General features: G+C 39.3%; 3 protein-coding genes across 3 annotated transcripts; 1 reads left to right on the plus strand and 2 right to left on the minus strand.

Moving 5' to 3' along the window:
• Window positions 1–689: 689 nt before the first annotated feature.
• Window positions 690–4,696, minus strand: LOC130700095 (exocyst complex component 6B-like). Its single transcript, XM_057522107.2, has 13 exons — window positions 4,493–4,696; window positions 4,242–4,407; window positions 3,994–4,178; window positions 3,732–3,936; window positions 3,590–3,665; window positions 3,320–3,522; window positions 3,095–3,262; window positions 2,957–3,028; window positions 2,751–2,885; window positions 2,083–2,688; window positions 1,731–1,872; window positions 1,444–1,630; window positions 690–1,367 (listed from the first exon to the last, which is right to left on the minus strand). The coding sequence occupies exons 1-13, from the start codon at window positions 4,585–4,587 to the stop codon at window positions 1,247–1,249; spliced, it is 2,361 nt and encodes a 786-aa protein (XP_057378090.1). The 5' UTR covers window positions 4,588–4,696; the 3' UTR covers window positions 690–1,246.
• A 189-nt stretch (window positions 4,697–4,885) lies between these two features.
• On the plus strand, window positions 4,886–6,770 carry LOC130700067 (ribosome biogenesis protein NOP53-like). The gene is made up of 7 exons (XM_057522071.2): window positions 4,886–5,078; window positions 5,141–5,317; window positions 5,375–5,574; window positions 5,629–5,936; window positions 5,995–6,197; window positions 6,266–6,459; window positions 6,535–6,770. Exons 1-7 carry the CDS (start codon window positions 4,909–4,911, stop codon window positions 6,708–6,710), a joined length of 1,428 nt encoding a protein of 475 aa, XP_057378054.1. The 5' UTR covers window positions 4,886–4,908; the 3' UTR covers window positions 6,711–6,770.
• A 2,272-nt stretch (window positions 6,771–9,042) lies between these two features.
• On the minus strand, window positions 9,043–11,222 carry LOC130700070 (uncharacterized). The gene is made up of 3 exons (XM_057522073.2): window positions 10,794–11,222; window positions 10,569–10,719; window positions 9,043–10,468 (listed from the first exon to the last, which is right to left on the minus strand). Exons 1-3 carry the CDS (start codon window positions 10,902–10,904, stop codon window positions 9,345–9,347), a joined length of 1,386 nt encoding a protein of 461 aa, XP_057378056.1. The 5' UTR covers window positions 10,905–11,222; the 3' UTR covers window positions 9,043–9,344.
• Window positions 11,223–12,306: the final 1,084 nt, after the last annotated feature.

Below are 12,306 nucleotides of genomic sequence, written 5' to 3' on the forward strand. Positions count from 1 at the left end.
GTTGTTGTTACGAACAACGAATTGGGAATGACAGTTGATGGAAAACCTTTTCTTTTCTGCCTTAATATTCTCGGTTCAAGATCTTAATGTGCTCTTACGTGCGTGTAACGGGGTTGTCCTGATATACATGGACAACTTGTGAACAAGGCAACTCTGAGTGAAGGCTTAGAGGGAGGTAGAATTGTAACATTGATATCTATAACTGCTATGCACTGCATAAAAAAGGATTACACGAGTCGTTGAAACAGACTCGTAAGCCTTTCTTGGATTGCATTAATCGTAGTATAGAAACGCATAAGAATATGTTCAAATGAATCTAAAGCGCGAATACTTAATTGAATTTAAAAAAAACAGTGAAGAAGTATGTCATACGACCTTTCCTTGGTCTGGAAATTGCCAGGAGCTTATTTGTCTTCGATCCAGGAAATTGAACTGATGTATTCAAGCACTCTCCTTGGTGCTAAAACCATATCGGGAAATAATGTTAATCTATCTTTAATGGAATCAAAAATGGAAATACCGGTTGCAAGGAGCCCACCAACATTGACGCACGTGTTTCACTGATCAGAACTGGAATGTTCTCACAAGGTGGTCTGCACTGTTGCAAAAAAAACAAAAGAATGACGTGTACAAAAATTGAGAACTTGATCAATAAAAGCAAAAAATGTCAAACGTTTATTGTTTAAAACTTTCGAGAATATTTTTCAATGATTATATTATTTTTATTTATCAGCTTTTTGTACACTTTGACCATGTGCAACAAAATTGACAACGGTGAAACGTGGAAAACAAAAGAAAACGACTACCAAAAAAAGGCGCAAAAGGGCGAATCATAACAGAATATACTAAGTAGATTTAAAGGAAGTTGTTGCTTTTGTTATCACAACGAAAATCAGCCCAATCCATTTTGTTTTTCTTTCAGAAAATTTGCTGCAATCTTTATTCAATGTCCAGCAGGTTTCGAAATCAAATGTCGAGGCGACAACCCTGTGATGGAGGGAAGAATTAATGGATGTGGTGAGAAATAAGCAAATATTAGGTAGAGAGGATCTATCGACAATGAAATTGAATCACTTTCTTTTGAGGGGGGTGTAGACACAGGCATTACAAGAAACGATCTAATAGAAAGAAGCAACTTGATTACAAGGCACCGGATTCACACATTTACAACAATAGAAAACAAATGGTGTCTGAATGTACGTGGAAGATTTGGGTGTAGGGGATGAAGACTGGCAGGAGACGCATTTCAGGCGGAAGATTGGAGCAGCTGCCTCAGTTGACGCAACACCGTTTCCATTAGTTTCTTCTTGTCTCGTTCGCTTTTCTTCAAAACAGAGAAGACGGTCCGCTTGTCAGCTTCTCGTAATCTATTAAGACAGAGAACATAAAATAAATAAACAAAAAAGAATGAAGAAGAATGAGTCAAACGACAGTTAATCTTACTTTTCCAAAACGGTTATAGCTCGTTGAGGGGAAACGCGCAGGTACTTGCTGGTCTCTTGGCCATAGTCGTGAAAATAAGCTGACCAGTCCCAAGACAGCAACAAATCCAGCAGCTGGCGCAGATCCAAAAAGGATGAGAGTAGCGTCCCGTCCTCAAAACCCGGCACAGGCTCCGAAGCGGCAAATTCTGTGTAGCAAAACCACATTAAAAAAGAATTTTTTTTTTTTATGGGGATAAGAAAAATAACAACTAAATCAAGAGAGGATGTAAGTAACAAATGATTTACGTTCGCATTGAATAACGTCAAGGTTGACTTGCTGAAGAGCTCCCATCGAAATTGACTTGACGTCGTCGCTGAGCAGAAGATCCATCAAAATTTCCGCAATATGACGGCAGGCCGTCAGACAGGCATTTTGGGCAACATGTTCCTGTTTTTTTGTTTCGAAAGGAAATAAGAAAAACAGTTAGTTAAGGTCATCCGTCATTGCCATCCGCCTTAGGAAAGTGGCGCTGTAAGGGGAAGTTTCTATTAGCTTCCACAAAAAAACAATACTGTGAGTCTCCTTATTTGGCAACATTCCATTCGTGGACGAGGGTAATTCACATTCAATTCCATCCTCAATTGTTTTCGTGTTAACCTTGAGATTTGTGAAGGCTTGAAAGGTACTTTGGAGGAAGGCGATCAAGTCCATCAGAAAAGACGAGGCGTGACCTGATGGCTCGTTAAGAAGCCAGTCGTAATTAGCCAATTCCATAAATTCGTCCATCTTGCGCTTTAGAGCCTCGTAAATTTGCTGCTCTGCGTCATCTCGCACATCACGGAAGACGGCTCGGCCCTGCAGCCGGGCAATGTGCGACAGCTCGCGAGATGCACCAGTTAACTGAGCAATAAACTCTTCCAACCAGCCGTTAGACTCTTCTAGGTAATTGGTATTGATAGAGATCTGAATGAGTTGGAGAAGCGAGAGCGACGGCTTGCGGATCAGCGTAGACAGGCAACCGCTGAGGGTCCTCGTCAGCAATAAATTAGTGTATCGCCTCAGAGTGTCATCGATCTCTTGGTCAGCCAAGTTCAAATCTTGAGAGAATTGCAGACATGCCTGGATATAATTCCGGATTTGTCGGTACACTTTAGGTACCAAATTGCTAAACGGAAAACGTTTTGGAAATGGGGCAGCTTCTAAATTGCTATCCCGATAGGGAAAAGATTCAATGACACGCTGATATTCTGCGGGTGTTGTCACCTGTTAGATGAAAAGAAATTTACAATACACAGATAAAACTGGTTTGAATAGATAAGATAAACCTGAATAGGATGATAATTATCTTCGTCGAAAATATCACGAAAAACATGGACCCAACGTTGCATCAACACTTCGTTGTAATGATCACGGATCTCTTGTAATAGCTCAACCAGCTGAGACACACTGTATCCATAGGTCTAGAAAGATAAACAGAATGTAAGTTCACTTCCCATAAATCAAACTTTCAAATGAAATTAAGCTTATTTACTCTGAGAGTGCTGCTGAAGAGCATAACAAGATTTTTAATTTTCAACATGAGGGCTGGATCCGTACAATAGGACTGTAAAAGAAAGTAATTAATTTAGTTAACTGTTTTCATTGAAAAAGACGTTAAAGTTTCACTGACCGAATGCGTGCGAACAGATGAAGCTATTTTGGAAGCGGCAATATTCCAGACGTCGTCTAAGTAGGAACGGTTGACTAAGGTGCTGGCAGTGTTCATGACGTGGTCTTCCACAACAAAGAAGCCGACGATGCCGTGAAAATATTGTCGGTACCCTTCAATCGTCTCATGCTGCATAAATGATTATAAGTAAAAACAACAGGCAAAACGAAGTTAAGGAAAACAAACCATATTTGTAGGAGGTTGAAGCGCTAATCTAGCTTGCTTCTTTCTCTGTTTACGGTAATAGTTTTCATATGTTTCTTTGGCGTCCAGTACAGTATGGATGTGAAGGCAACGATAAACAGGTGAAAAATCAACCAAATCTTGAGCGCTGAGATCTTCTTCGACGCTATACACACTTTCTGACTGAGCATCGTAGTCAAACTCGCCTGTTTAAATATAATATTCGTTAAATAAGTTTTTAATTTTTTAAAATTAGATGATCAATCGCTATACCCGACACGTTAGGTGAAATTAGTCGTCTGATTGCCGATGAATTGGCCGAGATATCGATATTGAGTTGTTCGGCCGTCTAAAAATAATTCAAATCAGGAAAATTAATGAATATTATTAATAGCTTTTTGAATAAAAAACTTACATGTCTCATAGCCACTTCTCCAATTTTGGGCGAATATTTGCGGATGCTTTCTAAAAAGTCTTTTAGATCGCTCATCGAGGCCTCTTTGATGGACTCACGTACTTTCGCCAGACTTTTCTTCATGTGTTCACTGAACCTGTAGTGTGAAATGTTGGGCAAATGTATGTGCTCAAGTTGTTCCAGCGTTTTCAAAGCTGGATAGTACCTGTGAAAAACTGTGTCATGGAGAGAAGTTCCAGCAAAGTATTGCAAAAATGATTACCGCTTTTCCTTCATTTGCTGTTGCAGTTTAATGTAAGCTCTTAAAACAGGCAAACAACTTTGAAGCATTTCTATGGTGGTTTTCATGTTTCTTTCTATTCTTCTGGCATCAGCCAGTTCCTGTCCTTTTAATTTTAGCTGGGTAACAGAATGGCAGATGTCACTGTCAATTGTTTGAACTTCACCCTGAGTAATCAAAATTTTTAGAAACAGTTAGCTAAGAACATATTGTGTTGATAAGGTACTCACATGGATTCTATTGGCTAACCCCTTCAACTCCAAGAGATCTCTAATGGATTCTATGAAACCTTGATGGTGAGCACTGCAGAGCTTCTCAATATCCCTATCATGGCTTCTTATTCTGCTATCCAACTTGTCAGCAAAAGCATCACACTCATCCGTGTCGAAAATGGCACTAGATTATCAAATAAAAAGATTCAGTATTCATTGCACAATAAATGAGACCGATCCTTCCAATCAAGTGCTATGATCAGTATTACCGGAAGGTTGGGCCCCAATAATCGTCGATGGCTTCAATTTCCTGTAAAAGAAGATCGTGCCGCCCTTTTCCTTCTTTTGAAGATTCATCCATCATTCAAAAAAGCAGCTGATAGTTAATAGATTAATAAGTAAACACGCAAAACAAGTGACACTTTATGCAGATGACATTTCTCACAGAAAAACACACCCACCGAGCCGATCGTAAGATCATGGGACTAAACAGCAGCTCATAAATAACAATCAACTTTTTGAAATTAAACACGCTTAAACTGAACATGAATAATGGGAGCTTATTCTAAATTTATGGAAAATTTTATTAATATCATACTAGTTAATTTAATTAAACTTTTCTTTAGCTGAGTTATTGTTTTCATAATTGATTGCGTTCGCCACCACCGCTCCATGTCTGAGAGAAATGGCGACCTCCACGTTGGGTGCAGCATGGTTAGTGGATGAAAGTGACAAATTAAACAAGAAAAAACAAAAAAGAATTGTTAAACATAAAAAGAAAGCTTGGAGAGTCACCTCAAACGTTGAAGATGTGGAAAGATTTTTGGAAAGCAAGCGACTCGATGAACGACTTGGGTAAGACGAGCGATATATCTCTCTGTGTAATATACTAATAATTTATTTTTCCAATTTTCCAGAGCACCTTTGGAAGAACGCCCAAGTGATAGTTTTTTTGTTGTTGACACGAAAACTGAAGCAGACAAACCTGCAAAGAGTGAACCAACAAAGAAACGAAAAATCAAAGATATTGGTCCTCTAAGATGTTACGCCATTTTAACTCCAAATTCAGCTGTTACAGATCCTTTGAAGAAAAGGTTTTCACCAAGCTGTCATTAGTCACGTTTTGTTTTTACCAATCCTTTTTGCATTAGAAATCGTGTTCGACTTCCAGAAGAAAGAGGAGATCCGCTCCTCAGAAAAATCATGGAGGAAAGGAGAGCCAATGGTAAAATTCCTACTCGTTTTCTGCAGTCTATGAAGCATCATCAGGAGAATGTCGAGGCACTAGCAAAGAAAAAGAAACCTGAAAGGCTGAGGACAACATTTGATTTCGATCTTTGGGGAGATGCTGGTATGTCATACATCATTTTGTAAATAACAAATTGTAATTATAGTTTATGTTAAGGTGACAGTTTGATGATTGGGGACAAAAAAGTATCAGCACTTGATTTGTCAGACCAGTTAAAGACTTACACAATGGAGAAAATTGGCAAACGGATTTACAGCCGTCCGCCGACTATGTTCATGAAAACAACAGGCCTTAAACAAGTTGAATATCCTCATCCGGGAACTTCGTACAATCCAACTTTCCAGGATCATCAAGCCTTATTGAAAGAGGCTTACAATCTCGAGACTAAAGAGATGAAGGAAGAAATGAAAACTCGACGAAGGCTAGGCCCAATGCTAAAGAAGATTCCCGTACAAAGAAAAGAAGTAAATTTTGCAAAAACATTGGCGCGATTGGTTGTACTAATTATTTACTAAATTATAGGAAGAATGGTGGTCCGAAATGACGCAAGGTTTGGCCAATGAAGAAGAGCCAGCCAAAGAAGAAGAGGGAGAAGACGTTCCTTGCGTTCGCCCAACCAAACCCAAAACACGCAAACAGAAAATCAGGGCCAAGGCCCTTAAATGGCAAGACATGCGACGAAAGAAACTGAAGGAAGCTAAAAAGCGTTTGTTGGAATTTGACAGGTAATTTCAAGATATCCATCTGTTTAAATACGAATATCATTTCCTATTGTCCATCCGTTTCACATTAGATTGAGATCAATTCGCCGTGAAATTCGAAAGTCTGAAGAACTGACGGCTAAGCGAATTGAAATGCGAAAGAAAGAGAAAGAGGCCAAAATGTTTAAGCCAGCCATGCTGGGCCGGCACAAGTACGAGCCCCCGCCAATTGAAGTGAACTTCAGCGAAGAGATTACTGGCACTTTACGTGGATTGAAAACAGAAGGTACCGTCTATTAAATTAATGATTAAAAGGCAAGCAAGTGTTCTATTTTAATATACAATACCTTTCCTTATACAGGCCATGTCTTGATCGATCGGTACAAGTCTATGCAGCGACGCAACATAATTGAGCCCCGAATCCGACAGACGGTCGTGTTCAAGTACAAGCATAAAGTCTTTACGAAACGCAGCCACTCTGAGCCTAAGGGTCTTAAAGTGGGCAATCGTAACAAGGATAAAACTCCCGTACAATGAGATGACACGTTTAATATGAATGACACGATCGCCATTTCAATAAAGAAAATATGTCGCGTACGCTTATTCGTTTATCTTATTTTATTTTCTGCGTGTAAAATGTATAATAGCCAGGGTTTTCCGAATACCTGCAGGTCGTTCTGCACGAACTACATAATGTAAAAGTAAATCTTATTCAACCACGGTAGTAAAGTAAATACTGGCGTTCGATAATCTGGCAGGCATAAGCCGTTGCTTATGTCATTGTAATACTTATAACGTGGCCGTTGAGGCCATGATGTTTTAATTGAAATGTATGGTCCAACTTTTTACGATGACCGTGGGAGCAATAGTGGTAAGAAACGCTGTGATAACTCATCCCAGTCGAATAATTAGCAAAAAAAAGTTTGTGGAATATAAAATTCTGGGTTTGATTAAGTGAACAAAGGAAATGAATACGTATTTCGTATTATGTGACGGAACTTTATATGATTCCATTGAAGGACGGATCATGTCTACGTGCGGATTACAGCTGGTTAATACCACACTTGTTTCCATCCTTGTTTTCAATAATATGAGGATTCTCTTTTTGTTAACTAACGATCAACGAAACCCCTACAAGAAAGCTGAGCACTGTCCAAGACAGTCCAGCGGCTCGACTACTTGGTAGGGATATTCATTCATTAATAAATAAACTTCAACCAAATTAATAAGAAATTTGACCGCAGACTGTGTTGCTGAAACCAGTACAGGATAATCTACGACAAAAGCGAAACATCAAAGAATTGGTTTCTAAAACTTCACATTTTCCTAGACACAGTTTTCGAATTAACAAAGTTCATTTTTTACTTCTAATTAAAAACTACAACATACAACAGCAATCGACGAACATTAATTATAAACGTAACTAAACATCTGGTTTCTCCCTCCGTTTAATGCATGCGCCATTGCCTAAATGGCTATGGCGGCTCGATCGTCAAATGATGGTGTGTGTTGGATGCCCTTAGCCGATGACAACCGTCGAAAATTTCGAATATAAGAAATGAACAGTGTGTTCCACATCGGACTGATTAATTTTATGTAAATATATTGAAAAATTTCTCACTAGATCATTACAGGTGATGGTTGTATGCAATATCCATATATTAACTAATCTTTGAGCGATGGTTCTTACATTTACAAGAGATCTCTTGTTACAGTTCGGTTGATATCCCTTCAAAGCCGTTGACATGAGGTCAATAAGATACGTTTCGAAAATGGGGCACAAGTATCTCAGTCATACAGGCATGGCTTTCAAGGGTCTCACTGCAATGATGAAATTCAAACATGTTACTTTTATCTCCCAATTTATACGCAAGTTGAATGACGACTATCATTTCTTTACGAAAAAGAATTAACGATGTGTCAGCTTCAACTTCATTAAATTTTTTCCATTATTCTGCACACTTTTGTTTGCCCAATACTGTTCAATGTAACGACATTAAGTTTACGCACCCCAAAAAGAGGAATAGCAATTGTAATTATATTTATAGGGGCTAGGGTTCAGCTAATAGCCTTAACAATTTACCCTTCACAATGGGAGAACGTACAGTCGCCGAACTTTCTTCGTTGGCTGGCTACCAAACTAATGCTAACTAAAATGCTTATTTTAAGGAAATTTTTTTTAATGACGTATCGCTTTAGAATTTAGGATAATGAACTTTGTTTTTTTAGTTGATTTCGCTTAGTCAGGATGCTAGAAAGCAGACGCATTAGCTAACGTAACTCTGCTTTGAAGTTAAAAACAAAATTAAAACGTGATACCATATTTGCAAAATAGATATATTAAAACACTGTTTATCTTTCAATTTTTCTATGAATAATCCGGACAGATTATTGCCTGACCTACTATGTAGTAAAGTGAATCCTTTACTACATGTGAGTCTTGATAAAAAACAATTACAAACCTACTAATTAATCATTTTAGCATAGAAACCCCAAACACGATTCCTATACGTCAAAACCCGCTATTACAAAACAGACATAATTACCTGCCATTTGCTAACCCATCAAATGTATTCTTCATTAGCAAAACTGCACTGTTCGTTATTAAATATCGCAAAATATTTTCGACCAGCTTAAATAATTACAAATTCTTTTCATCACACAGGAAATTTAATTAAACTGCAAAGAAAACGCCCCATCTCTCGGCAACCCCTATATTTTTCGCTCTGAAGTTCATTTCCTTCAGTGCACATTCCACGACGATGGAAGCTGCATGGAGTTTGACATTCCGGTGAGCTACTGAACTGCATTTGAAAGGACACAGCCACTGAATACGAAATGCGTTAGACAGTTGCAAAAACTAGAAATATTTTTTGAGGCAAAACAAAGTTGCGTTTATTTCCGCATGAACACGTGAGCTCGCGATCAAAAACTGTATCACAAAAAGAAAAGGGACTTGAAGGAAATCATAAGAATCTTGAATGTGCGAGTAAGCATTCATACAACAAAAAAACATTTTAAATTAAACAGGGTAAATGAAATCGATAATTGGATACCGACGATTTTTAAATTAAATGAAACAACAGGGAAAAAAAAACATTAAAATGAAAGGCAGCGTATAAGGCGCATTAATCTTTTGATTGAGCATGTAAACATTTAAATCACACTTAATTATTGAACAAAGGAGGCGACTCGAGGCAACATGTTGCAAAACGTGGACAGCGTCAAACTGCGACCACTGGGAACAAAAAGAGGAGTCGAATTACCCGGCCGCTGGATCCGGAAGAAAGGACCACCCAGTTTGTGGCAATCAAAGTCGTAGCAGCAACCGCCGTTTGTTACACGAGATTCCGTTGACATTGTACAGACGCCATTAGACTGTTGCTGAAACTGCTGCTGAGGTTGCTGGAACGTGTGCGATGGTTGTATAACAGATTCAGACCACGTCGAAGGATCTGGTTTAACATCCTGAAAGGAACTGGAAGACTCGAGGGGAAGCTGATAATCTTGCGCATTGTAATTGCCCCCGGATGCGGAACTGTTGGCTATGAAATCATCTGGAGAATAAATGTCACCATTATTAATAAAGATGTCAGGTGCTGCTGTTGCGGCTGTCGCTTCAAAATAGCTTGCGGATGAGTTAGGAGGAACCGTAGGGGCCGTGTTCTCGTAGCTATTACTATTTGATTTAGAGTTGTGCATGTTCTTCCACGTGTTCAGATCGTATGGTTCGTCTGCTCCAATCCACGCGGAATCGCAGTCTTCAAAACTACTTTGCGGAAGCGACGGGTGGTTTTCTCCGCTACTGCTCGACTGCCAGCTGCTCGTACTCGTGGCACCCGTGCTCACACTGCCCACGCTACAGCAAAGGTCTTCATTGTTGGTCGAAGATGAAGTGACCGCACTGCAATCGCTCAACACGGGCAGGATCGATAGCTCTTTGGAGAGATCCGGCAAAGCTTTCGGTATGACGGGCAGAGACTGTGATGGAAGAGCGGCCACAGACTCGGCCATAATCGCGTGGTCCCATGAGCTACATCCCCCCACGTTCGATGTGTTTACATGACTTGTTTGGTACGTATGCTCTTTACGGATCGTCAGAGAAGTGGCTCCTGTCGTCAGGGCAGTGAAAGAAAAAGCCGGCCCTCGGGACTGCCTTGTTTGCTGGATCAACGCGGCAGCCAACTTCGAACGCTTGAAAGTTTCTTGGTCGACGATGTAAGTTGGATCCATTTCCATTTCGCTGGCAGAACGTTTTATTTTCGGTCGTGACAAGCATTTGCGTTTGTTATCCACTATCAAAACAAGAAAACAAAAGAAAATCGCGTTTTAGCAGACGATGTTTGTTTTTTTGAAAATTAAGCATGGCAATTTGTTATTGCCAAAACAAAATACCGTCTTTGAATTTTAACAGCTGCTGCTGTTGATGTCGCAATTGTTGCTCACGTTTAAGGATCCTCCTTTGCCTATTGGCTTCCAAAATCATCGCGACTGCCTGTTCGTTGTGATTCTGACGAGCTTTAATTGCTTCCACTAAAACCCCTTGCTGTTTATGAAAAGATTCATTAGTCTCTCGATGAACAATTCATTCACACAACACAATTGAGACTCATTACTCACCTTCATCTTGCCCGGTAGACTGAGGGACATGGCCAGTCCTTGAAGTTCCTTGTATGAAAGGGAATCAACAGTGAGGGTGCTTGGCTGATGACAAGTAGATTCGTTATTCATTGTATCTGCCGTCGCAACAACAAATGATACACGCCACCAGTTGATGAGCACAACAAATCACTCCCACTATTCTTCTTTTTCTCTGTTGCTGAATCAGAAGTAAGAAGAAAAGTTTGTCTTTCAAATAAGAAAAAGTAGTGAGTAGTGTATTTTTTTTCTGAGAGGATAATCTTTTTGTTTTCTTTTTTTTTTTTAATAAGTAATTTTCAAAAAACAAATTGCACGATAAGGAAAGAGCGACGAGCAGAATGAACTTGACCTCTGTTGGCCTAGCCTGTCACGGACATACTGAAAACAAATTTGTTTTAATTTGCATTCTGCTAGTGGGCACGCGCTCTGGTGGGTTACCTTCGGGCGAAACAATGGGGTGACGTGGGGTCAGTGGGTGTTGAGTAAGGTCGCGCCAACCACCAGAGGGGTCTCCTGGTCGGCCATTTTGGTTGGGTGGTTTTAGTTTTTCTTTGCTACCGCCTTTTGCTTTGTTGACTCATCGACTTTTTGGTTGGGTTCCGGATAAGAAAACGAAAATGCGACTATCTAATTATGCAAAACAAAAAAGTCAAGTGCTACAGGTGGAAACAAAAAAAAAAAAAGAACAAAGAAAAGGAAGGTCAGAAGTGTGGGGAAGGATTTTGGTCATTAGGTAAAAGAAAAACCTTTTTTCTCTTTCTTTTTTTCTCTCCAGGGAGAAAAGTATGCAAATCCGTGAATCACCATTTTCCCTTTTTGTGTCCCTTCCTTCTCTAAGTCAGGGAGGATTAGAATTTTATGGAAATGAGTTTTTTTTTTACATCATTTAAACAAAATCTAAAGCGAATGAGTCAGCTGAATTCATCAGTCTTGATCGGCTGGTCAGTCTAGCGTGGTTGGTGGCAGTCGCCATCTTGAATTCACATTTTAGTTGGTCGCTTCCAATGCCCCCCCCCCCCCCCCCCAATTGCAGTTGGCATTGCTCATGTGAAGAGGTACGTCGTCACAACGTTTTTGCTAGTTTTCTCTTATATTCTGCTAGTCAATTAGTTTTAATTTCATTTTCTATTAATAATTTGCAATACGTTGTTAGATTAAAATTGGTAAGACCCTTTTTATTTTCATTCAAAATCTGTTTTATTTGTTCGAATGATTAGAGTAAAACTCGTGATCGGTATTTAATAGTTCAGCGTGTTGTTTATTTTAAAATTCAACGGTTTCGTGACATTAACGAAACGCTTTTCAGCACGTGATGAAATTGGGACTTTCCAATTAAAAGTATTGATCGACAGCCTAAAGGTTTTCTGTATCAAAGCATAAAAAAACGTCGATCGATCTCTTACCCAAACACTCGAGAACTTCAATGGCTACTCTTGTTTTCAGCTTTTATTAGGATTTACGGGATTGATTATTCATATTGCTTTAAAAAAAC

The sequence above is a fragment of the Daphnia carinata genome, chromosome 8 (genome assembly GCF_022539665.2).
Source record: "Daphnia carinata strain CSIRO-1 chromosome 8, CSIRO_AGI_Dcar_HiC_V3, whole genome shotgun sequence".
NCBI classification, from domain to species: Eukaryota; Metazoa; Arthropoda; class Branchiopoda; order Diplostraca; family Daphniidae; genus Daphnia; species Daphnia carinata.